Source organism: Vicia villosa, linkage group LG2 (genome assembly GCF_029867415.1).
Source record: "Vicia villosa cultivar HV-30 ecotype Madison, WI linkage group LG2, Vvil1.0, whole genome shotgun sequence".
In the NCBI taxonomy this organism is placed as follows: Eukaryota; Viridiplantae; Streptophyta; class Magnoliopsida; order Fabales; family Fabaceae; genus Vicia; species Vicia villosa.
Window position 1 is genome coordinate 222,908,817 of NC_081181.1, and position 26,342 is coordinate 222,935,158.

General features: G+C 34.0%; 2 protein-coding genes across 5 annotated transcripts; one reads left to right on the forward strand and one right to left on the reverse strand.

Moving 5' to 3' along the window:
* The first annotated feature begins 2,330 nt into the window (after positions 1-2,330).
* Positions 2,331-4,749, forward strand: LOC131654030 (F-box/FBD/LRR-repeat protein At1g13570-like). 2 transcript variants are annotated; one of them, XR_009299185.1, is made up of 5 exons: positions 2,331-2,635; positions 2,891-3,035; positions 3,569-3,642; positions 3,747-3,902; positions 3,996-4,740. XR_009299185.1 is itself a non-coding variant. In XM_058924426.1 (4 exons), the coding sequence occupies exons 2-4, from the start codon at positions 2,893-2,895 to the stop codon at positions 4,290-4,292; spliced, it is 1,203 nt and encodes a 400-aa protein (XP_058780409.1). In that variant the 5' UTR covers positions 2,331-2,635; positions 2,891-2,892; the 3' UTR covers positions 4,293-4,749. The 2 variants fall into 2 exon arrangements, 1 of the variants encoding a protein (XP_058780409.1); XM_058924426.1 differs by having other exon boundaries at positions 2,891-3,642; positions 3,996-4,749.
* A 7,969-nt stretch (positions 4,750-12,718) lies between these two features.
* LOC131654032 (B3 domain-containing protein REM23-like) lies at positions 12,719-24,388 on the reverse strand. Of its 3 annotated transcripts, none has more exons than XM_058924430.1 (4): positions 22,808-24,388; positions 22,406-22,539; positions 22,043-22,316; positions 12,719-13,250 (listed from the first exon to the last, which is right to left on the reverse strand). In XM_058924430.1, exons 1-4 carry the CDS (start codon positions 23,097-23,099, stop codon positions 13,147-13,149), a joined length of 804 nt encoding a protein of 267 aa, XP_058780413.1. In that variant the 5' UTR covers positions 23,100-24,388; the 3' UTR covers positions 12,719-13,146. The 3 variants fall into 3 exon arrangements, with proteins under 3 accessions (XP_058780413.1, XP_058780414.1, XP_058780412.1); XM_058924431.1 differs by having other exon boundaries at positions 22,219-22,316; positions 22,808-23,161; XM_058924429.1 differs by lacking the exon at positions 12,719-13,250 and having other exon boundaries at positions 18,529-22,316.
* Between the last annotated feature and the right edge of the window lie 1,954 nt (positions 24,389-26,342).

The window sequence follows — 26,342 nt, forward strand, 5'->3', positions numbered from 1 at the left end:
AGAATATCAAAATTTTAAATTGTTACTTACATTAAATATATAATATTTTTTAATATCAATTTTTTTAAATATGTTGTTAAAAATAATTAAGTGATTTTAAATATTCACCTATTTATAAACTATAATTTGAGAGAAAGAACATAGAATATAAATTAAATTGTAAATTTAAATATTGAGCTATTTATAAAATATAAATGGAATATAAATGGTTGAAATAAAAAAGAGAAAAAATATAAATGATTGATATAAAAAAGGGAATAATAAAAAATAATAATATAATAAATAAATAAATTAAATTGATGAAATAGATTTTTAATTATTATAACTTAATGGGATGAAAAATTTATTTACTAATCAATTAATCAATTTAATAATAATGAATTGATATGTCAATTTTTTCTCGGGAGGTGAACGTGGATTAAAGAAAATGAGTATAATAAGTGACTGAGATAAAAAAGGAATATAAAATAGGAGTATAAGTAGTTGAGATAAAAAAGGAATGTAGAATGACTCATTGAGAATGATTCATATTTTATTATAATTTATAATTATAATTAATAATTAATAATGAAATCATATTTATTAGAAACAGAATAAGTGGTTGAGAAAAAAAAAGAAATACTGGAACAACAAATGTGTTCTTGTTCTTTTCAATAAATGTGATTGAGATGAAAAAAATATTGTAAATATTAAATAAATAAATTTAGGCGAGAATTGATTGTATTTAGAGTTTGTTTGGTAAGACAAAAAAAAAGCTTTTAGCTTTTAGCTTTTAGCTTTTCAGCTCGTATTAATAAAAAAGCTTTGTTTGGTAACTCTATTTTAGCTTTTAGCTTGTAGCTTTTTTACTAGCTTTTAGCTTTTTTTTCAAAAGCTATTTGAAGTAGCTTTTGAGCTTGTAGCTTTTAGCTTGTGAGTTTTTCTTCCATTAATACCCTTATTATTTTAACTAAAATATATTATTACCCTCATTAATTAAAATGCCATTAATGTCATTTTGTATCTATCAGCCACTAGCTATCAGCTACCAGCTACCAACTAAAAGCTACCAGCTATCCGCTATCAGCTAGTTTTACCAAACAGATCTTTAGGCTCTTAAAATGGTAAATAGTAGTATTGTGTTTTAATAAATTAAGGATATGATATAGTTAATGTTATATAAATTTCATTTAAAAATGAATTAACAATAATATAAAAATATATGGATAATATTGACAGCGATAAATTTTATTAAAGTAAGAAACCTATATTTATAGCACAAATCTATAAATTTCTTAATGGTAATAAACTTTGCTAACGATATAAATATAGGTGAATTCTTATTTATCCAACTCTAAAAATTGCCTAAACTTATTTTATGTGTAAAATGCTTTGAAAACAACAAACAATTGTAATATTTAATAAATAATTAAATGTGTTAAAGTTAAATGGCATAATATGATTGGTTAAATGTACACTACTCAACTTTTTTTTATGGGTAAAAAAGTTGTCCCCATAAATATAATATAATAAGATATAAAAATATAAGTAAAATATTAATTTTTAATAGGGTCAGCATGATGACATTAGAAAAAATTGCACTTAAACTTAAAAAAAAAAAAAACGACACAAAATTTATGGTGAATTATATATTTTAACTTTTTAGTATACATATGTAGAGAAAAACATATAATAATGAAACAAAAATATTATTAGTCCAATAAAAACGTACTGTATATTTTAGGTCAGCGTGTCCTTTCAATTATTACCCAGAAACCAATTTTTCAATTCAATTTTTTCAAATCAATTTCATTCTTGTTTTCCCTCATAAACCAAACCTTATATCGATTTCCACCGTTGAAACTCAAAATCGATTTCGAATTTGACCGTCAAAATTGCTCTTGACTTTCAACTCTAAAATCAAAATCGATTTATATTCTCATATAAATATGACATTCTCATATTATATGTCCTAGAATAAGATATAGTTAATGTTATATAAATTTTATTTAAAAATGAATAACAATAATATAAAAATATATGTATAATATTAATAGCAATAAATTTTATTAAAGTAAGAAACCTATATTTATAACACAAATCTATAAATTTATTAATGGTAATAAACTTTGTTAACAATATAAATATAATATAATAAGATATAAAAATATAAGTAAAATATTAATTTTTAATAGTGTCAACATGATGACATTAGAAAATATCGCACTTAAACTTTTTTTAAAAAAAACGACACAAAATTTATGGTGAATTATATATTTTAACTTTTTAGTGTACATATGTAGAGAAAAACATATAATAATGAAACAAAAATATTATTAGTCCAAAAAAAAGTTAGCAATAAAAAGTATATTTTAGGTTAGCGTGTCCTTTCGATTATTACCCAGAAACCAATTTTTGAAGCTCTCGTATTCAATTTTTTCAAATTTGATTTTCAATTTCATTCTTGTTTTCCCTCATAAACCAAACAAAGTCTAAACCTATTTTGATTTGAATCGATTTCCACCGTCGAAACCCAAATCCCCAAAATCGATTTCGAATTTGACCGTCAAAATTGCTCTTGAGTTTCAACTCTAAAATCGAAATCGAACTCCTGGATCTCCATTGTCGAGTTTGAAATCAATCAAAGTTGTTCCCGGTAAGAATCAGAAACCTTTAATATTTCATTTATATCATAATTATTATTATTATTATATCAAAGTTTGTTTTAAATACTAAGTTCTTATGATATAGTAACTGTTAAGTGATATTGACATTCTGGGTGCACAAGTTTGTTTTGGTTGATTGTATATATTATAATATCTCTTGCTATCAGATTGGATATTAATTATTATTTGATTCTGATTTAGCATGCTAATACTATATTATTTCATTATGTTTTTTTGTATTTCAGTTATGACTCAGTCCAACCACAAGGTCAATTATGGTAATGATATTGATCGAATTAGTGACTTACCTGGTAATGTGATTGATTGCATCCTACAACATATGATCGTTAAAGATCTAGTTAAGACCAGCATTTTGTCTAGAAAATGGAGGTATATGTGGACTTCAGTCCCGCGATTTAAGTTTGGTGAAGAATTTTACGAATTGTTTGATAACCTTGATAATCCTGCCCATGAGTTTTCTCGAATTATCACAGAAATTCTTTTCCTCCATAATGGACCAATAAATGAATTTATTCTTTACCTCCCTCGCAATCCCAAGCACAAAATCACATTTGAATATCATAATAAGTGGTTTTTGTTTTTGTCAAGGAAAGGTGTTAAACACATTTTTCTGGATAACGATGAGGGAGTTCACGTTCGAACTCCATCTCATCTCTTCTCTTGTCAAGGATTGACTTACTTGTATTTCTTCTATTTTAACTTGTCAATTCCACCTAGTTTTTGTGGATTTAAGACTTTGCTTCAGCTTCACTTACTTTTTATTACATTTGAGTCGGGTGCACTTGAGAGTCTTCTACCCGGCTGCCCATTACTTGAAAAGCTCGCCATTGAGCAATGTTCTGGCTATGAATGTATTGATATTTCTTCTTCTACTCTAACTCATCTCACTGTCTCAATTGAAGAGAACTGCATATTTCGTTTGAATAGAAGTTTGCCAATACTCCAAAGGCTTGATGTGGAATTAGTTTGCGAGCAGGTAAATTTGATCGAATGTTCCATTTCAATATTTATCTTTAAAGTTGTTTTTATTTCAGTACAAATATATCTTATATGTTTGTTTTTTTTTCTTCTTGCATATAGATGTTGTATGCACATGCAAATATCTTTCCTTTATCACAACTGATAAACTTAAAGTATCTCAGTTTAGACTATGTGATTTTGGATGAAAGAAAAGAACTTCTGTATATTATTAGTATACTCAAAAGTGCTTCTAACCTCGTGGAAATTGTTATACAGGTAACATAACACCATATGCATATACTTCTTAGCTAAGTTAGCTTGTCTTTTTGTTGTCATCTGTTGACTCTAGTTTTTTTCTTCATATTGTAGACTTATTATGGCATTGGTTATGAGAATCAAGCGCCTGACCCTTCGGAAAAGTTAGAGTGCAGTTGTTGTTGCCTTAGTAAACTTGGGGAGGTTAAAATCGTAGTTAGAAGTAGAAGTCAACATGCATTGAGTTTGGCACGGTTCATTCTTGCAAATTCCTCGTCGTTGAAGACTCTTACTTTTGAACTTCCTTATGAAATGCAATCGGATGCGAGGATAATGTTAAACATTTCGCAAGACTTGTTATTGATGGAACGAGCATCCCAAAAGGCACAAGTTAAACTCACTCATTCATAGATAGATAGATAGATATTCAATTTTGAAATATATTTTATTTTAATTTTTAATTCTTGTCTTTCCTTTATTATGTACCTTCAATTCAACATTAATTTATTTCAAGACGTGATTTATATATTGGGTTTTGCTTTAGCCTAATTGAGCATTAAACTTATGGAATGGTTTAAAAGTGGCATAACTTATTGCATCTCAACATCACCATTAGGTTTTGTTTGATTATTTTGTATAAATATGGCGAGTATATTTAATCGTTTTTCCTTTCTTGATTAAAAGATGAAATCTATGCTCTACGAAACATCGTTCCAAGGCATGTTTTATAGTTCCAAACAAAATATTTGTTGTATTCATGAAGAATCTTAGTAATTTCTTACTTTAAATCTTAACAGTGCTATATGGAACGGAATTTTATTTGAATAAAAGACACGAAAGCACTTTTGCCTTGCATGAGTAATTAGTCAATATAGGGTCGATTTGTTTCAACTGGTTTTGAATGGTTAATCTCCATATTTAAGAATATTTATTTTGTTTAACTAATGCTTTTCTAATTATTCGTGGACTTATTTTGTATAAGTTGATTGCAGGACTTTGAATCGTGCTAATATGTTACATTATCTATAAACAAGTTCTTCACTTTGTCATGTGTTTTGGGATTTCTAGTGTTCACTTTGGGTTATCTCTGTTAAGTTATATTTTTTAATTTATAACAAACTCTTTGTTTTAAACAATTCCTAACTAGTTTTTTTTTGGTCTAAGACCGTGTGTGTGGTAAGTACAAAAGTTTGTTTTAAATACTAAGAGCTTATTAGCAAGTAATCTAAGGACCTATTAGAAAGATTCTAACTAACTTACTGGGGCTTTTATACGAGTCTAGTTTATAAGTATGTGTGTTGTTTGAGCTTTGGTAGATATATGGTTACTGGAACTATATTTAGACTTTTTTTTTCTTATGTTTGATGGGATTACATATTAATAAATGTATGTATGTTTCTTAGTTTCTATTTGATTATTTTTTCATTCTGCTCTCTGAATGATATATTCTCTCAACTTTGAAGGGCTTCTTAGTTTCTATTCATGGGTGTTTTTTTTTCTTTTCTGGTGGAGTTTGGAAGAAAAAGTGTAATGATTTAGAGAGATTAACAATAAACTCATAGAGTATATTAAGTTTGTTTTGGTTGATTGTATATTTTTTAATATTTATTTACGGTATATTATAATATCTCTTACTATCATATTGGATATTAATTATTATTTGATTCTGATTTAGCATGTAATTTCTCTAGTCTGTTGACGTGCTAATACTATATTATTTCATTCTGTTTTTTGTATTTCAGTTATGATTCAGTCCAACCAGAAGGTCAATTATGGTAATGATATTGATCGAATATTAGTGAGTTACCTGGTACTGTGATTGATTGCATCCTAGAACATATGATTGTTAAAGATCTAGTTAAGACCAGTATTTTGTCTAGAAAATGGAGGTATATGTGGACTTTAGTCTCGCGATTTAAGTTTGATGAAGAATTTTACCATTTGTTTGATAATCTTAATAATCCTGCCCATGAGTTTTATCGAATTATCACAAAAATTCTTTTCCTCCATAATGGACCAATAAATGAATTTATTCTTTACCTCCCTCGCAATCCCAAGCACAAAATCACATTTGAATATCATAATAAGTGGTTTTTGTTTTTGTCAAGGAAAGGTGTTAAACACATTTATCTGGATAAAGATGAGAAAGTTCACGTTCGAACTCCATCTCATCTCTTCTCTTGTCAAGGATTGACTTACTTGTATTTCTTCTATTTTAACTTGTCAATTCCACCTAGTTTTTGTGAATTTAAGAGTTTGCTTCAGCTTCACTTACTTCTTATGACATTTGAGTCGGGTGCACTTGAGAGTCTTCTACCCGGCTGCCCATTACTTGAAAAGCTCGCCATTGAGCAATGTTCTGGCTCTGAATGTATTGATATTTCTTCTTCTACTCTAACTCATCTCTCTGTCTCAATTGAAGAGAACTGCATATTTCGTTTGAATAAAAGTTTGCCAATAATCCAAAGGCTTGATGTGGAATTAGTTTGCAAGCAGGTAAATTTGATCGAATGTTCCATTTCAATATTTATCTTTAAAGTTGTTTTATTTCAGTACAAATATATCTTATATGTTTGTTATTGATGGAACGAGCATCACAAAAGGCACAAGTTACCTTCAATTCAACATTAATTTATTTCAATACGTGATTTATATATTGGGTTTTGTTTTAGCCCAATTGAGCATTAAACTTAGGAAATTTCTCTATAGACCTCCCAACCTTCTAGTCCACCTCTGGTGAAAACTCCAAACTACCCCTGACTTCGGAAGTTCATTTCTGAAATGCAAGAAAAAGGCGTTTTCGGAGATGCAAATCCGAAAGCGTCTTTTTTTTGAAAAAATTGTCTTATTTCGGAAGTTCATTTCCGAAATACTGCGATTTCTGCAGATTTATCAAAACACTCCCCCTCCCCCAATCATTTACCCTAAATCAAAACAAAAAGTGGCAAAGGCGAAAATATGTGCAAACAGAATTCCAAGGCTGCATCAAGGCTCCAATCACACTGCTAAACAACATTCAAAAGCCCTCAATCCTAACACTTTGTAAGTTTTGAAATTTTTAGATTCATTATTCAAATGCATGTTATTTAGGGTTTTAATTGCATAAATGATATATGGTTAGGTTGTTAGTAGTATTTAGGTTGTTTAGAAGCATTTTGATTTGGTTTGAAGTTTGGTTTAGGGGTCTGCCATGGAAGTTTTCAGAAAACTCCATCGCAGGGGTGTTTCGGAAGTTCATTTCCGAAAACACCTCCATCCTAGTTTTCGGAAATGAACTTCCGAAATGTATCAGAAGTTCAAATTTTTTTGTTTTTTATTTTGGTCTCGCATATTAATCGATTTCAATTGTTTACAGGAACATGTCAGACAACCAACCAGCACGCATCAGACAGGGAAGGGAGACCAAGATTGCGTCGGCTAGAGAGGGTAGGGAGTGTCCGTTTTAATTTGCAAATACTTTATTTTTAACGCCTTTGTTTATTGTGCCTGTTTCTTTGAAGTTTGTGTGCATGCGTTCTGACTTCTTTGACGGCGTGTCGCTGGTTTCCAACGTCTTTGTTCTTTAATGACTTGTCTGTTTCCCAAGCGTTTTTGTTCCCTTTCTTCTTTTATAAAAGGAGGTGAAGGAGAAGAAGAAGGTTTTGACTGGTTCTGCTTCTCGTCCCCTGGGGGTCCATGGCTCGGACGTGCAGGCTCAGTCTTCAGGCGTGACCAACGCTGATGGTTCTGAGACTGAGTGGGATGAGGATTGGTATAATTATCTTCATTCGGAGGAGTTCGCTCGTCGGGAAGAATAACGTGTTTTTGTTTTGTTTGATGTGTATTTTGTAACGCTCGTCGGGCAGAATAACGTGTTTTTGTTTTGTTTGACGCGTTTTGTTTTGTTTTGTTTTGATTTCGGATTGTATCTTTCGCACAATGTTTTTGGATTGGATTTATCATCTTAGTATTTTCAGTTTATCTGTTGGTTATTTTTATTTGGCGTTTGCGTTTAATTAAAATGCGAGACAGTTTAAGAAAAAACATAAAAAAAACACAGTTTCTGCATAATTCGGAAGTTCATTTCCGAATTCACCCCCATGAGGTGTTTTCGGAAGTTCATCTCCGAAGACACCCCCCATGAGGTGTTTTCGGAGATGCACTTCCGAATTGTGGAAATTTTTTTAAAAAAAAAAGCGCTTCGGAAGTTCATTTCCGAAGCAGGGGTATTTTGAGATTTTCGTTGGGGGTGACCTCCATAGGGAGGTGGCTAAAGAAATTTTCTAAAGTTATGGAATGGTTTAAAAGTGGCATAACTTATTGCATCTCAACATCACCATTAGGTTTTGTTTGATTATTTTGTATAAATATGGCGAGTATATTTAATCGTTTTTCCTTTCTTGATTAAAAGATGAAATCTATGCTCTACAAAACATCGTTCCAAGGCATGTTTTATAGTTCCAAACAAAATATTTGTTGTATTCATGAAGAATCGTAGTAATTTCTTACTTTAAATCTTAACAGTGCTATATGGAACGGAATTTTATTTGAATAAAAGACACGAAAGTACTTTTGCCTTGCATGAGTAATTAGTAGATATAGGGTCGATTTGTTTCAACTTTAAAAAAATAGAATTTTTTTCTGGTATTTTTTAAAATAGATTTTACAAAATTATTTTTTTTATAATTTAAAAAAAAATAGTATTTCAAAAATGACTTTTATGAGAATCTATTTGAAATATCTTTAAAATTAAGTGATTTTTTAAAACTTTCACATCCAAAAAAAGTTTCAATAAAAAGATAAAATACCTACAATAACATTTTAAGAATACCAAATTTTTATTTGAAGCTTTTATTTTATGAGAAGTTTCTTTGTAATTTTTTTTACATTAAATTATGTAACATTATAAAAATCATTTTTAAAAAAAGTCAAAAACAAACGGGCCCATAATATGATTCACTTTTGCCTTGTTTATAGATAATTTTTAAGATGAAGAACTAGCCAATATAACATGATTCACATTAAATGTCTATATAACTTCATTTGCATATGAAGTGAGTCTGATCGCAAACCTCACACCATTTTATACTAACTTGTATCCGAAGAACATACGATAAGAAACCTATGATTACAAAATATTTGTATTGAAAAAATAATAGAAAATTAATTATACACTTTTGATAAAGACAATACACAATTTTAAAAAAGACATTTCTACGTTTAATTATTAACATGTGACTCAAGAACACAAGTTAATATTATCCATATTATTTATTCACTCATACAACCACTTAATTTGAAAACCGCGCAACACATAGCTTAACATAGGGGTGGACAACGGTTCAGTTAAGTTCGGAATTTGGTCCAAAAATGGGAACCGAACCAATCCACGAGTGAGATATATAGGTCATACTTCTGATTGGTTTAATCTTTGGTTTGTTTGCGTTCGTTTCAAATCTGTTCAATTTGCTACATTTTTTTGTTACAGATGCTATTGGCCATTTTAAAATTTTAAGCCCAAATTTAAAATAAACCTAATTTTTCAAGTGAGTTCTTAATCCACCCCTTGATACTCTTAGGCACCTAGCGCAATTCCATTTACGTCCTCTGCTTCTGGAGATACATATAAAGAAGCACTTTTTTTGACCAAAATTTCTTTTTTTCCGGAACTACATATATGGAAGTATTTTAAACTGAATAAAATTGAGAAAATCTTCATAATAATTCAGTTCAGGGAATCTTCTGGAGCTACTTATACGAAACGTCTTAGCGCTAGAATATTTTGTAAATATAGCTCTGAAACTTTCTGCTATATTTTTAACCAGCAAGATCACTCCCCCATTGTTGGTTTTCTTCTTCAACACTCACCTTCACCAACCTTAAAATCCCTACACCGTCAATATAATTTTTCACTTCAAAACTCCAACTTTTTGGTGCAACAAATCAAAGGGAGCAAGAGAAAATTGAATTTTTGGTAAAAATTCAACTTTGTCCATTACATTGCTCACATTAATCATCAAAATTTTGTAAAAAAAGTAATGTTGCTTCCGTAGGCACAACTTCGGGACATGTTGAAGATGAACACTTCCGGGTGTACATCTCCGAAACATGTCTGTGCTATTTTTGTACAACAGTTTTGTAATATTTTTGTATTTTTCTTATTGTTTACAAATAGTTATGGTGCACTTGTTAGATGAAGTTTTCGACACCATATTATCCTAATAAAGAAGAAAAATATCTTTTAAGATATTGTGAGCTTTCAACAAGAATAACATGTTTGCTAAAATCACGTCGAAGTCACACTTTGTAAGAAGGAAGCATTGGACATGGACTTAGAAATATTTGCTAATTTTTATATTTGTTCGACGAAAGAGGGTGGCATTCGACAGAGAAGTTGAGTTTGAATGAAGGAATAACTGACTTTCGTCCTTGTCCGTTTTATCAGAAGACGTGTGGAGCTTCAGGGGGAAAGGAAGGCATGTTGAGCGAAACATGGCATGTTCTAAACGAAGGACTGTTGAAAACGGTTATTCTCGGTTTAGTATATATAGGAGTATTAGCGTTAGGATTCGTGTGTTCATCCATTTGTACAAAATCTCACTTAAAACTTAAAGTATATGCATATTGAGAAAAGAATCTCCTAAGAATGTACCTGTAAACACCATATTTACTTTTTAACGTTTATAATTTATCATTTCAAGAATTTTACTTCATGCAATTTATTTTTAATTCGCTTTAGCATACTTTCTTTACAAGTTTATGATGTTACTTTAAAGAATCACTTAGATCAAAACAAACATTATCATAAGATCGTGAGTATTATTGAAATGTTCTTCATTCCCAAGAACAACGTTTAAAATAAAAGAGCGTGTGTCATTGTTAGCTGGAGATTTCGACACAACCAATGATGTTCTTCAAAGTCATTTGATTCGAAGAAAGAATGGCCTTTAAAAGGCTATCTTTAAATTTTTATCTGTCAGAGAGTTTTTAAGTTGACACGAATCTGAATTAATTCTTCTTCGAAGTACAAGGGGTAAAAGACTTAGAATATTCTGACAATCACGATGCTTCGCGTTGAAGCGTTTCGAGCGGGAAGATTAAAATTTTAAACACTTTTGTTTCAAATCGAAGAGACACGTGAAACTCCAGGAGTTCGATGCGCATGCAAAAGAGCGACGTGGCATCTCATTAGAGTAGGACCGTTAGGGTAGAAATAGTATAAATAAAAGTCTTAGTGGTAGGATCCAGGGGTGTTCATTTTGTATAAATCACTCACAAATCATTCAAGTATCAAGCGTAAGAGAACAAATTTTCGCTGAGAAATGTACGTGTAACACCATTACAATTTTAGTGTTTTTGTTTTTAAACACAAGTCATTTAGATATCTTTACTTTTATTTTCGAAACATTTACCTTTACAGTCCTGTCTTTTCGAATTACTTTCTGCAATTTACTTCGTTGCATTGTATTTTACATTACCTTTCTTTTATATCAAGCCTTGGATTATACAACATTCCTCATAGAAATAAAACTCATAAGTATGACTTCATTTATCATTATAAGAACTTTCCGACACATGTCCTAGGATCAATCTAGTCGATCCTGCGAGTAACCATAGTATAATTAGTAATTTGGAGGACTAGTGGTTGTTTGTCAGAAATCACTGGTAAACAAATTGGCACACCTGGTGAAACCGTGTTAGATTGTTCATAAATTAGCCATTCTCAGTTCAAGCTTTTCAAAAATCTATATGTACATAATACCACAAGAGTTTCCCCTATCAATAAGGATCTTGAATACGTCAAAATTGACCATAGTTTCCGTTATCACAAAAGGAAATATCTCATTTGGGATTCTTCCCACCTTTTCCTATCTTGGAGTCCGAGGATATGTCTTTTTTCGGTTTCCGTCAGAAGTTGTTCCTTCTTCTTTTTTAACTACCATTACATCCAAATTTCTCATTTTTACGGTCCCCTTGGAAGGATCTTTTGCCCTAGGAAGACCTCCAGTAATATACATGACAGATTGGCATTTCACTTTTCCACATTCTTCTTCCTCGTTTTTATTATCTTTCTTCCGCCCAACTCCATTTACAAGATCTGTAGTCTTATAGGGAGAAGCCTTTTTTATGGTTGGAGGACCATTTATTCCATTGTGATTCATCTCTCCCCTGATGCTTTATCTTTTGGTACATGTCGTCTCTTTGACTTACATATTGGGTATACCCGATGAGCCATCCTTTCTTGATCATCTCTTCAATCACATCATTCAGGTGGATGCATTCATTAGTTTCTGGCCATAAATTTTGCGTAAATGATAGTATTTTGACTTATTTATCCTATCTGAGTCTAACTAAATATGGACTCTTGATCTCAACTTCCTTGAAGATGGTGTTTGTGCATTCTTCCTAAAATTTCTCCCTTCATTTGTTCAAAAGAGTGTATAAAGAGAACATAGCTTGGTGTCCTTGGTATTTTTCATTCTAACGGTGATTACATTCTTTCTCGGGCGTACAACTATATTCAAGGTCTCTTCTCCCCATCTTTAACAAAGATCTATTCTTTAGAATAAATACAAGGTTATGCCCTATTCAGCGAGTCATTTATGATACAAGCTCCTTATAAATTATGAAATTTAACTTCGACCCATTTTTGAATATCCAAAATTTTAATTCATTGTTAATACTTCATACTTACACTGCTACCTTTATGAATAGATCAATGTACTCTCACATGGTCTCCTTTTTCTAACATCTGTAATTATCTCTACACATTTGCTTATTCAATAGCAGCCTGTAGTCTTAAGCGTCCAATGCATGAGTATAAAAAACTACATTTGTCATTAACTGTGGATCATGTCTAAAAGGAATCTAGTAGTTTTTACTTAGCGTATCATTGAACTCACTACTAAAAATAACAAAAGTTAAAGAACTAGTTTAATGACTTCAACACAATATAGCTAACATAAATTATTACAGTCCAAAGAACAACTCTCTTGTTTAACTTGGAACAGACAGTGCAAGTCTTGTGCTACAACTCTCTTGTTAAGGTTGCTGCATTGAACTCCCAACAAATTTGGACCTTCACACTATATCTTTACAAAAATAATAATTCATGGGCATTTAAACTAGTTTAACAACACAACTAAAAACTTTTTAGTTCAAAATATATAAATTGTTGATAAATGTAGAGATCAAATCAAAAACTATTTCTCCTTAACAGAACTATTTAAAATTACCTATATCTAAGAAATCTTCACATTAATAAATTTGATTTTTTTTTATGAAATTAGAAGAATACCTTTGGAAACATGTTTTTTGGGCGACCTCGACCTCTAGAACTTTCTCCAATGCTTTTTCTTTTTGGAATTGTTCCACCACCAGATGAGACACCTTTTTTTATATAATCAATGAAGAAAAAAATTAAGAAAAACTATTAATAAATCTAAATGTAAGATGTTAATCAAATATCAAGTCAAAAATATAGAAAATTTCTTTGCCAACCTCCCAACCTTCTAGTTAACCTCTGGTGAAAAACCCAAACTACCCCTGACTTCGGAAATAAACTTCCGAACTGCATGAAAAAGGTGTTTTCGGAAGTTCATCTCCGAAAGCGCCTTTTTTTTTTTAAAAAAAATTGTCTTATTTCGGAAGTTCATTTCCGAAAACAGCATTTCGGAAATGAACTTCCGAAACAATGCGCGTTCTGCAGATTAAGCAGAACACTCCCCCTCCCCCATTCATTTACCCTAATCCAACATCAAACAACACCAAAGGCGAAATTTTGTTAAAAGACTTCCAAGGCAACATCAAAGGCTCCAACAAGCTTCCTATACTACATTAAAAAGCACTCCAACCTCTTCAATCGGTAAGCATTATGAGTTTTAGATCTATGCTTAAAATTGATATTAGGGTGTTTACAAATAGGAAAATATGTATTAGGTTAGGTTGGTACTGGTATTTAGGATGTTTAGAATGTGTAGACATAGGTTTAAAGTTTGATTTTGGGGTCTGCCATTGTAGGTTGCAGAAAAGCTCTACGCAGGGGTGTTTCGGAAGTTCATTTCCGAAAACACCTCCATCCCAGTTTCGGAAATGAACTTCCGAACTGTATCAGAAGTGCATTTTTTTTTGTTTTTTCATTTGTCTCGCATATTAATCGATTTCGATTGTTTACAGGAACATGTCAGGCAACCAGCCAGCACGCATCAGACAGGGCAGGGAGTCCCAGACTGCGTCGGCTAGACGCGAGCGGGCGGCGGCGCAGCTGGCGTCAACACGCGGGCGGGGCCGGGGACGCCGTCTGCACGTTCCACAGGACTTGGTGGAGAGTTCATCTGCTTCAGGCTCTAGGAGTAGGCTGGCTCGGGTATCTTCTTCCCGCCAGTGAGAGGAGGAGGATGAGGATGAGGAGGAGGAGGAGGAGGAGGTCATACCGGATGTTGACCCTCTAGTCGGGGAGGAGGAGGAGCAGGAGGAGCAGGAGGTGGATAGCTATCCGGGAGGGCCTTTTGACACTTCCCTGCTGATTCACTACCAGGATCACGTCGCTCGGCGGATCTGGGAGGGAGAGGTATTTTTTTTAACTTAGCCGTTTATTTGTCACCATTTTTTATAATTTTACCGTTTATTTCTCGCTTATTTGTTTTTTTTTTTGTAACAGGAGAGAGAGCCATTGAAAATGGTGAACCACTCCAGGAAGATTTTCGGTCTATTTAAACCAGCAGCTCAGTGGTTTAACGACCATGTGCGAGGTTCAGGGCTTAGCGGGCTCTGCATGACCGGGTACACCACCATCAGCACCGGCATGCAGGGGGCATTTGTGGAGCGCTGACACAAGGAGACGTCTTCTTTCCACTTGCCAGTGGGGGAGTTGACGATCACCTTGCATGACGTCCAGTGTCTTCTCCACCTGCCTATTAGGGGGCCGCTGTTGGACCACTCCAGGATCCAGAGGGTCGAGGCCATTGAGTGGATGATGCACTATTTGGGCCTGCCGCACGAGGTTGCTCACTTTGAGTGCGTCACGACTTGTGGGCCTCATGTCCGGTTCACTACACTGAGCATCTATTTTGAGTTCCACCTGGATGCGGCGGCCGAGGCCGAGCAGGAGGATAACGGCCTATTCAGGGAGTACCACCGCGGCTGCGCTCTCCGGTGCTGGTACATGCATGTGGTAGGCGCTGCATGCTTTGTGGACAAGAGTGCCAGGTACGTCGACGTGGCCTACCTCCGCTATTTCATGGACCTGGATACCGTTCACCAATGGAACTGGGGGTCAGCTACTCTGCATATCTCTACCAGAAGCTGAATGAGGCCTCCAACTGGAGGACGAGGCAGTTGGTCGGATCCTGCACACTGCTTACGGTACGTTTTATTTTAATACATTATCATATTTATTTATTTATATATGTTTCGTATTTAATTTTAATACATTATCTTGTTTCTGTTTCAGAGCTGGATCATCTCCTACTTCTCCCGCATCCACGGCTTTCACATCGATCCTGCTTACGTGGACGCCATGCCCAGGGCCGCCAGATACGCTCTCCAGAGGGGGAACGATGCGGTGGGACCATGTCATACCCTAATTTTTGACCCCCCTGAGATGACATATCTTCAGGATTTTCATCAAGTCAAAGCAAGTACCCAGAGCAGCCTGACATTCAATCGAGGGTGTTCAAAGACAAGAAAACTCAGGCAAAGGATCAATCAATAGGAGGATTAGTCTCTAATACAAGCATAAGACTCAAAACCCTCATTATTACACCTATGATTGATTAAGACACCCAGTTATCTAAGTACAGGATTACTCAGATCAACAGACTAGGGTTTGGGGTCTATCAAGGACTAAAATCAGGGATCACCTTTGGGAAACCCTAAAAAGCCCCAGGGGATCATTCAAAGACATCAATCATCTTCAAATAACCCATATGACAAGATCCACTGGACATCACACCTCAATTCAAAGTCTACATTCATCATTCTCATCTGGTCGACAATTAGGGTTTTTGACCTAATTCACCAGGATGGTTGACTTTTAATCAGGGCATGGATCCAAAACTCAATACATGATTTAAGAATCTCTACTACCTCAATATAATCCATTTACATCATTCATTTGAAGAGAAGATCTTGTTTCTACACAAAAGCCCAAAAATTCACTTTGTCAGGAAAAGTCAACTGTGTGGGATCATCATTGACTTTTAAGGTTTTTGGTCAAACCATGACTTTTAAGGATCAATATCATCAATATATGGATAATGAAGTCATTTGACCAAAGAAATTCAAAGAAATTCATCAAGGAGCAAAAAGTCGGGAATTAGGGTTTTTTAAGGCATGGTGAGAACTCAAAATTTCACCTACACAACTCAAAAAACTTCCAACATGAAAGTTGTAGATCTTGCAAAATAAAACAACATCTTACAAAGGAACTTTTTTCAAAAGATCAATCATTTAAGAGTTTTGGAAATTTTGGAGTTTTAGGTCATAAACACTTAGAAATTTTTCTAAGTGTTTTAACCTAGTTTTCTTCCAACTTTGGCCTCATTTTTCACAAATTTGCCAAAGGATTCTGAAGAAACTCCAAACTAATGATTTGAAGTAGATGTTTAGGGCTTTCCAAATTGTGTTCAACCTTCTCCAAATTCAATTTGAGCTAGGAGTTATGCTTGTTCAAAGTTGGCCTCATGAAGTAAAATTATAGGTCATGTACAATTTGAAACTTTGCAATTTTGTGCATTTTGCTTCACTAAGTGATGCTACACGACCTCTAATGCATCTGAAACCATACCATACATCAATTTCCATCATTGCATAAGGATTAGAGAAGATTCCCAAAAACAAAGGCATGTGATTATGTAATGATTGCATTTTTGAATTTATGACAAATTGGTGATTCATCAAAGGAATCTTCTCCCAACCAATTGGAGCTCATTTCTGCAGCCATTTGGTCCCCTAAGATCAAGCAAAACCGATGGCTAGGGAGTGGTATCAAAGAGCTCATCATTGCACTTGGAATATTCTTTGAATTCCTTCATGGCTAAGAAACCAAACTTGCTTCATTAAGCAAGCTCACACTCTCACTCAGTACTGAACCAATTGCCTATAAATAGAGGCCTCATTCTCATTCAGAAAACACACCAAAGCAACCATATTCCTTGCTTTCTCTTTCTCTTCTCATGTTCATTGTTTTTCAAAGTTCTTTGGCAAGAAGAATCGATTTCTTCAAACCAGAGCTTATCTTTGGAAAGTGAGCATTCTAACATCTCAAGGGAGGTCATTTGAGGTGATCCAAGCACCTGGATCACTTCTGTAAGTAGAGGAACACCATTGTTGCTCTCACTTTGGAGCATTTGCAGTTGGAGGTCCATAGAGTGATTCAGGAGGTTTCAAGTCAAGCCAATCATCCAGGCACACTCCTCAGGTCATAGTGAAGCTAACCAGATGGCTGCAGCTCATCTGTAACTCCAAATTCAACAACCTCCATGTTCACTTGAAGCTGAAATCGAGGGAGGTCCATAGAGCAATTCAGGAGGATTCAAGCTCCAATAAGCATTCAGTTAGCATCATTGAGTCTCAAGGAAGCTATTGAGATCATTCATTCAAACCCAGGTGCTCTCAATCATCCTCACGACCTCCAGTTTCAGAGGTAAGTTTCTGAACTTCACCTCTTTAATTTAAGCACTCACTGAGTTAAAGCTCGATTCTATCTTGTTTAGCATCATCAGAGGATTGAAAACCCTCTATCATCTTGCATTTATTCATCTTGTTTGTCATTTAATTTCAAATTTAGGGTTTATATGTTCTTAGAGTTTTCTGAGAAATTAGGTAGCTATAGTTCATATAAATAAATGTTAGTTATATATCTGGATTCGTGAGGAAATTTAGAACAAGATTGATGTTTACATCATGTCATTTAGTTGAGAAACCAGAGAGTTAGGATTTTAAAAATCTTTGAGCTCGAGGAAGAAGATGACTATGGCCATGGCGCGCAAAATTTGAATCTGGGGCCAAAGTTTATTTTATTTTGAATGGTATGCGTTCCTTAAACGACTGAACAAACTTGCCCTAGTGGCCTCCCATACGCCCTTAGTCTCATCATGCCTCAAGTCTGGGGTTCGAATCCCCCTCGCCCCAGACTTTTTGATTCTTTTATTTTTCAATGATTTACTAGTTGTTTTGAAACATAACCAAATGAATGCAAGTTACTATCACCACACGCGCGTTGGCTCAGTGGTGTTTGTTTTGAGTGTGTGACCTAGAGGGCGTGGGTTCAAACCCTCCAAGGGCCAAAACTTTTTTTTAACACACAATTTCTTTCATTTTCTCACAAACTTCACATATTTATTTAACCTATCAAATTAATTTATTTTCACTTCATTTTTCACACACTTATCATTTAATATACCTATTTTGTGAATAAATAAAAAAATCATAAAAATATTATTTATTTCATATATTTTTTATTAGGTTTAAAATAGTATGTTTTAAGTGTTTTCTTAAATACTTTAAATACATATTTTCACTTTGTTTTAACCTAATCATTTTGTAAATAATTTTATGATAAAACCCTAATTGTTTAGGTCTTAATTAAGTAAAAATCTTTATTTTTACTTTGATTAAGTTGACTTTTGTCAATATTCAAAACTGTTTTCAATCTCTAATTAAACGGATGATTAAGGTTTTCAAACAACAAAACCTTGTATCATTCCAAATCATTTTCAAATTGCTTTTACACCAGTACTGTAAAGTACTGGGCCTCTAATAGAGTGTAAGTCCCAAAAACCTTCTCTTCTTAGCTTGTTTTTCAAAACTGTATTTTCAAAATCTTCTTTCTGTTTTCAAAACATTCTTCTGGTATTTGAAGGGCATTATTCCCGGTGAAACTCTTCAGATACCTATGTGACCTTTGTCCATCTTCACTTCTTCTGTTTTCAAAAACCATTAACTGTTTATCATATATTCAACTGTCATCAACAAAACAACAAAAATTACTGTTGAGGCTCTGTACATACTTCTTCAATGGCCTCCACTCCATCCAGGTTAGGCTTTACAAGCTTTCAATTTACAGTCTTTATTTAAATTACTGTCAAATATAAACTGTGCATATATTAGTTTAGAACTACGTTTGAGTATAAACCTTAGGACAGTTAAACTATATATATATATTATAGGAATATGGCCTAGGATTGAGAATGTCTTCCCGGTGAAGGCTCTTTCCTAATTAGAGATCTGTAGTTCAAACCCCCAAGGTGAATTATTCCCGGTGAAACATCTTGGCAAAAACCTTAGAATCCAAATAATAGGACACATCCACCCAAAGAGGAATTATTCCCGGTGAAACCTCTTACCCATTTGCTTAGAGCCAAAATAAGTTCAAAACTACATAGCTTTCTCTTGTGCTATAACAAGGACCCTCGATTAGCCTCCTCTTGGGCTTTGTACAAGGACCCACAGGCTTCTTAAAAGCATTTCCAGCTTCCTCTTGAGCTTGTATACAAGGACCCATCAGGTTTCTTATAAACATAGGAACAGGTCTTTAGTCACCTTTTAGCCTACCCTGGTGAGTTTCTTCCAATTTAAACCAGACTTTAAACAAGCTAAGTTTGTCTCAATTTTGCATTGAGTACACCTTTTGGATTGAGAGACATGGACAGTCTCTATCACCCTTATCTTCATCAATCTTCCTTAGCAGAGTCTAGGATCCATGTTTGATCATCCTCAGCATGTGTCAGCCTTCATCTTGGGCTTTAAACAAGAAGTCTCCAGTAGATAATCTTTCTGCCATCCATTTCAATAAACCCCTGGAAAGGGTTAGCCTCCAAAATCATTCTTTCATTTTTAATATAAACCCCTGGAAAGGGTTAGCCTCCAAATCAATCCATCATTTCAATAAAAATCCCTGGAAAGGGTTAGCCTCCAAAGTCAATTAAAATCAACCTCCATTTCAATAAACCCCTGGAAAGGGTTAGCCTCCAAATCATTCCTTCATGTTAATAAAAACCCCTGGAAAGGGTTAGCCTCCAAAGTCAATTAAAATCAACCTCCATAAATCCCTGGAAAGGGTTAGCTTCCACACATTCCTTCATTTTAACAAAATCCCTGGAAAGGGTTAGCCTCCAAAGTCAATTAATAAAAAAAATGTCAAAAAAAATAAAGATTCATTTCTCTTAGGAGATAATTTCCCCAAAAGAGTCAAAACCCCTGGAAAGGGTCAGCCTCCAAAAAACATGATAAAGTCAGTCTTTTAACAGACAAATTTCTCCAGCTGAGTCAAAATCCCTGGAAAGGGTTAGCTTCCAAAGAAAAACAGTCTTTTAATAAATAAAATCTCCTCAATAGAGTCAAAACCAACAAAAACAGTTAGCCTCAACCTTGGGCTTCATACAAGGCACCCAAACAATAAAACTCCCATGTCAAGAGTCAGCCTCAACCTTGGGCATTGTACAAGGCAGATAATAGAGTCTCCCCAGTGAGTTCTTCATCATTCAGTAGCCACAACCTTGGGCTTTGTACAAGGCATATAAACCATATTTTCATGTGTCAAAGATTCCTAACACCTAGGATCTTTTCCCCATAGAGTCATCCACACTCAGTTTATTTAAGAATCTGCCACAACCTTGGGCTTTGTACAAGGCAGAAAATAATGTTTTCCCTAGCTAGAGTTAGCCACAACCTTGGGCTTTGTACAAGGCACATAAAATAGAGTCATTCATTCAATTATCCTCAGCAATCAGCCACAACCTTGGGCTTTGTACAAGGCACACAAATAGAGTCTCCCTAAGTAGAGTCAGCCTCAATTCTGGGCTTTGTACAGAACACAAAAATACCCTGTAATTAATCCCCCAGTGGAGTCATCTCCCAAAGTCAATAATAATTAATAAGTCAATCAAAAAGCCTCAAGCTTGGGCCTCATACAAGCCAGCTAAAGTCAAATCTTTTATACAGTAGATAGACATAGCTTATCTCTATAGAGAGATATTTTTACTACTCTACCACATTCAAACAAACAAACATTTCAATTTCAATTTCAATCAAAGTCTCCCATTTAGGACTCTGAAAGACATGCTCTGGCACATCCCCAGACTTGTACACTTTCCCTAATTTGGACGAGCATCTTTCTTTCATTTAAGAGGCATCTGACTGGCATACTTGCACACGCAAGTAAGGTCCCCCTCTTGAATGAAATGAATCCAGTTATTCTGTCACTCCTTTAAATGTTTGTGGTAGAATAGTACAAATATCTCTCTGTAAAGATGATTTCATGTCTCTTTACTGTAAACAGAGATTTAATTCCAAGCTTCAACCTTGAGCTTCAAGCAAGGCACCAAAAAAAACAATTAATTTCCCTAGTTAGTTCCCCGAACTACATTAAGCTCTGACTTCCACTAGGGATATGTAGGCATGAGGTTCACAAGGAATCTCAGCGAGCTAATAAAATACCAAAGATAGTCAGTTTGTCTATCTGTCTGTCTTTCTTTAATCAATTCAATTCCTTCTCCTAATACAAAGGAGAAACTTTCCCAATCATTAGCAGCAAACACAAACACAATGACACAGAGAAGGTTCCTGTAGAGTACTACAGATATGTAGGGTGTTTAAACACTTCCCTATGTATAACCGACCCCCCGGACTCCAGAATTTCTAGTCTAGGTGAAATCCCCACACTTAGCAAACTCCTAGGGTTTAGTTGAGATCTTTTTTCCCCTTTCCTACTCGTAGGACAAATAAGAAAGTTCGTGTGATATCGTAGGAAGAACTGAAATAAAATTCATCCCACCACGGGCGCATTCTCCTTCCAAATTTCGCGTGAAGGGTTTAGCGTGCCGTCCTCCCAAGTGAAACGGGGAGGTAAAAGAAAACGACACCACAGACCATACCGTCTGTACTTGGACCGCACGATGCACGACGACGTCACCTGGAGGCCGTTCGTCGACTACGCTCCGAAGACACCCCCCATGAGGTGTTTTCGGAAGTTCATCTCCGAAGACACCCCCCATGGGGTGTTTTCGGAGATGCACTTCCGAATTATGGAAATTTTTTAAAATAAAAAAGCGCTTCGAAAGTTCATTTCCGAAGCAGGGGTATTTTGGGATTTTCGCTGGGGGTGACCCCATAGGGAGGTGGCCAAAGAAAAAACCAAAATATATTAGCCAAGAAAAACAAAGTAAGAAAGAAAGAAAAACCTTGGAACTTCTTAGGTTTTGATTCAATTTTGGCTCTAGTAATAGCAATAGAAAATAAAAGTGGTTTGGATTGTGTCATCACAAATTTACAAATATCACCGATTTGTAAATTATATTTTTGTGAAAAATTCTTCCAACCATTTTGAAAAACCATTCCTTTGGCGTTAGTATCAAACCTGATCCCCACTTTCATAGTCATGTCCTCCCCAACTTTCAAGATTGCAATTTCTTCCATCTCTTTCAAATATTTTCTTGAAAACACATTTGGTATCCTCTGTTTCAATTCATGAATAATGGCTTATTAGTGATTAAAATATATAAATTAAAGTCAAAATTATAAGATATTTTAGTTAGTATACATACCATACTATAATAATTGACATAAGTTGGTGTCAATGTAACTTCAAAATATGGACTCTCCTTATTAACTCTCCCATCATTAATATTTGCTATGTTTGAACATTTTTTGGCCTTCTTAATCACACCTTTGTTTCTACCTACAAAATTAAAAAAAAAATCATTATTTACAAGTTACTTTGTAGCAGATAAAGAATTCTGTTTGTGATTTTGTTTATACAATCAATTTATAGTTAAAAAATAAATTTAATTATAAATAAAACAATATTTTATAAGGAAAAAAACAAATGAAAAAAATTTGAAATCATACATAACCAAAAAAAGAAAAGAGAATAACAACAAGATGAAGAATAAGTTAAAATTATTAAGAAAATACATTAAATTGAAAAAGATATTACATAAACTCACTTGAATTCAAATCTGCAACTTTTCTTTTGCCAATTTTTCTCTTTTGAGTTTGTGTGTGTTCTTCACTCTCATCATCACTTAAATCAACAACTTCATCTAAACATTTGATATTTGAATAATTTATTTCTAAAGAATTTCTACCAAATATCTTTACTTTGAAGTATGCTCCACCAGTATGTTTAAAAGTTAAGATATCTCCATATTTTAAACACTTTGCAAAATCTATCCAATTTTTTTTGAAACCAAACATCACCATCACGTTCTTCCCAGAATATTTTGTGTTGAACACCATTTGGAAGCCTCAAAAATAGAAAATTTCTTTGGCCACCTCCCTATGGGGGTCACCCCCAGCGAAAATACCAAAATACCCCTGCTTCGGAAATGAACTTCCGAAGCGCTTTTTTTTTGAAAAAATTGACTTATTTCGGAAGTTCATTTCCGAAAACATTATTTCGGAAGTTCACTTCCGAAATACTGCGATTTCTGTTGATTTATCAAAACACTCCCCCTCCCCCATTCATTTACCCTAAATCAAAACAAAAAGTGGCAAAGGCGAAAATTTGTGCAATCAGAATTCCAAAGCTGCATCAAGGCTCCAATCACACTGCTAAACAACATTCAAAAGCCCTCAATCCTAACACTTTGTAAGTTTTGAAATTTTTAGATCTATTATTGAAATGCATGTTATTTAGGGTTTTAATTGCGTAAATGATATATGGTTAGGTTGTTAGTAGTATTTAGGTTGTTTAGAAGCATTTTGATTTGGTTTGAAGTTTGGTTTAGGGGTCTGCCATGGAAGTTGCAGAAAAGTGCATCGCAGGGGTGTTTCGGAAGTTCATTTCCGAAAACACCTCCCTCCCAGTTTTCGGAAATGAACTTCCGAATTGTATCAGAAGTTCAAATTTTTTTGTTTTTTATTTTGTCTCGCATATTAATCGATTTCAACTGTTTACAGGAACATGTCAGGCAACCAACAAGCACGCAGGACTGCGTCTTCTAAAGAGGGCGCTAAGGGAAGAAAGGGTTCTTCAAAGAAGGAGGTGAAAGAGGTGAAGGAGGTGAAGGAGGTGAAGGAGGTGAAGGAGAAGAAGAAGTTTTTGACTGGTTTTGCTTCTCGTCCCCTGGGAGTCCATGGCTCGGACGCGCAGGCTCAGCCTTCAGGCGTGATCAACGCTGATGATTCTGATACTGAGTGGGATGAAGATTGGTATAATTATCTTCATTCGGAGGAGTTCGCTCGTCGAGAAGAATAACGTGTTTTTATTTTGTTTGATGTGTATTTTGTATCGCTCGTCGGGCAGAATAACATGTTTTTGTTTTGTTTGACGTGTTTTGTTTTGTTTTGTTCAGATTTCGGATTGTATCGCACAATGTTTTTGTATTGGATTTATCATGTTAATAAAAATACGTACTACTGTAAGTAACAAGTGACGGAGGAGGTGTAACCGGGGCCGGAACATATGACGGAGGAGGTGGATGTCCGGAGGAAGAAGAACCGGAGGTACGTCCACCGCGAGACAAAGGAGCCAATCATTGTAAGCTATAGTTTATCATTATCATCTGGGGACGTCATTTCTAAAAAATCAAGATTAAAAATAATAAGATTTTTTTCCCATTATTATTACACGAAAATCTGGACGATATTGAGATGTCATGATTCAAAGAATGTAGAGAGCAATGTAAATATCAAAGTAGAATCACTCAAAATATATTATGATTCACTGAATGTAGAATTTCTTTTTGAATGGTAGTTCACAAAATGAAATATGACTCCTCTATATATATTGACGTGATTTCAATTAAAATGGTGTACCTACCAAACTTTGTATTTATGATGGTGTTACTAGTACAAACTGATGGGTAGGTAGCATTGATTGAAGAAGTTCCTATATAGAAACAAATAACTTTATCTCTATTTATTCTTTTCCTTTTTTAGTACTTCATTTGTCTCTATACTAGCTAGCACAATAAATGACTCAAAACAAAGTTTGAAATCTAAATGCCATAAATTTGTATCTTATTAAATGCAGGCTTCTAAAAACAAATTAGGTACTCTAGAGGTGGTACTCGTATATAATTTGCTATCTATAGGAGGCACCATACTTAAGTTATTGTGAGAAAATTAATAACACACTTATTCGGGTGCTTATGTAAGTAAGTTCAAATAAGGTGCAAATCAAACTTACTTGAGTGAGACACCCTTTCTTTGCTTTTGCATAGTTAATCGTAGTTTCACCATTGACTCTCTATGATTTTGGAAAAGAACAAGGTCACTGTACTGCAATTTAACATTTTACAAATTAGAAAAGAGAAAACAAATTGAAGCATCATAACCACTCAACACAATAAATATGGTTCAACAGAAAGAAAAAAAATGTTGCAGGGAAAAGCTACATGTTGACTTCAATTAAAAAAGCAGTTAGTCTGTCATTGCAAATAGACTGTGAAATTCTGATCATATACGAAGCACTATATGAGTAAACACTAAACAGAAACAGGACAACAAAAAAAACAAGAATTAATAAAAAAAAGTTGGGTGGAGGAGAGGAACTTTAGTAGTGCATCAAAATGAGCAATTTGCAACTAAATTCACTAAGATGCAACACCTTGTTATTCTAATAATAATTCATGCAAATTGAAATTAAAAACCACTAAAGAATAATACATTCAAAATCCGTTTTAAACCAGAAAATCAAACTAGATAAACATATATTAAGATCTAGAAAATCAAACTAGAAAATCCATTTTAACACTTAAATTGTGAATAGCAATCCAATCCCAAAGTAAGCCATAAAGCTGAATTTCTAAAGAGGTATAGAGAACAGAGTCCACTTTTAAAAGTGAAAATGTTGAATTGATTTGCTCTCTCACTCTCATTATCCATATCTTCATCATTAAGTTCATCACAAAATGTTGAATAAAGCATCTCAACATTAACCTTAATACTAGGATTGATTTATAATAATTAGAGATCAAGCATACCTTGATTGATACTAGATGAAATGAAACCCAAAATTATTTGTGGTTGGAACATCAAAGAGTGCACCCAGACAAGGGCCTCCATTGGGATATCAGGTGAGAATATAATCTTGACCCTCCATTAGATTGATTCTTCCTATGAGAGAAACAATATTAAGTTATTGTAAAATATATATTAAAACTGGAAGATATAATCATGATTCTACACAAGGTGTTGATTTTACATATAGAGAAAATCAAATCAAATCATGAATTATTCAAGACATTCCATAAGATAAGATCCATCATGACCATATTTGTAAGGATTAGAAAATTGGCTCAATCATATCCATTTTTTTAACAACTATTGAATGAGAGTTTGTTTTCTATTAAAAGAGATAAAAGGTGAAAACCTAATTTTACCTCAAAAATTGAACTCGTGTTGAAGTCCTTTGAGTTCTAAGTCTCCTCTTGCGCTCCAATCTTTATAGTATGGTGACAGAGAACTCCTTCTTGCGGTGTAGCAGGGGTGACAGTGGCAGCCATGAACTGTCCATGCGTCCATCCACCTTGTGGT

Bases quoted from the DNA above. Each gene is read 5' to 3' on its own strand.
- LOC131654030 (XM_058924426.1), top strand. From the start codon at position 2,893: ATGACTCAGTCCAACCACAAGGTCAATTATGGTAATGATATTGATCGA. The intron at 3,643-3,746 runs GTAAATTTGATC...TCTTGCATATAG, and splicing joins TGGAATTAGTTTGCGAGCAG to ATGTTGTATGCACATGCAAA. The intron at 3,903-3,995 runs GTAACATAACAC...TTCATATTGTAG, and splicing joins TCGTGGAAATTGTTATACAG to ACTTATTATGGCATTGGTTA.
- LOC131654032 (XM_058924429.1), bottom strand. From the start codon at position 23,099: ATGGTGTTCAACACAAAATATTCTGGGAAGAACGTGATGGTGATGTTT. The intron at 22,540-22,807 runs GTGAGTTTATGT...TTAATTTTGTAG, and splicing joins AGTTGCAGATTTGAATTCAA to GTAGAAACAAAGGTGTGATT. The intron at 22,317-22,405 runs GTATGTATACTA...GAATTGAAACAG, and splicing joins ATGTCAATTATTATAGTATG to AGGATACCAAATGTGTTTTC.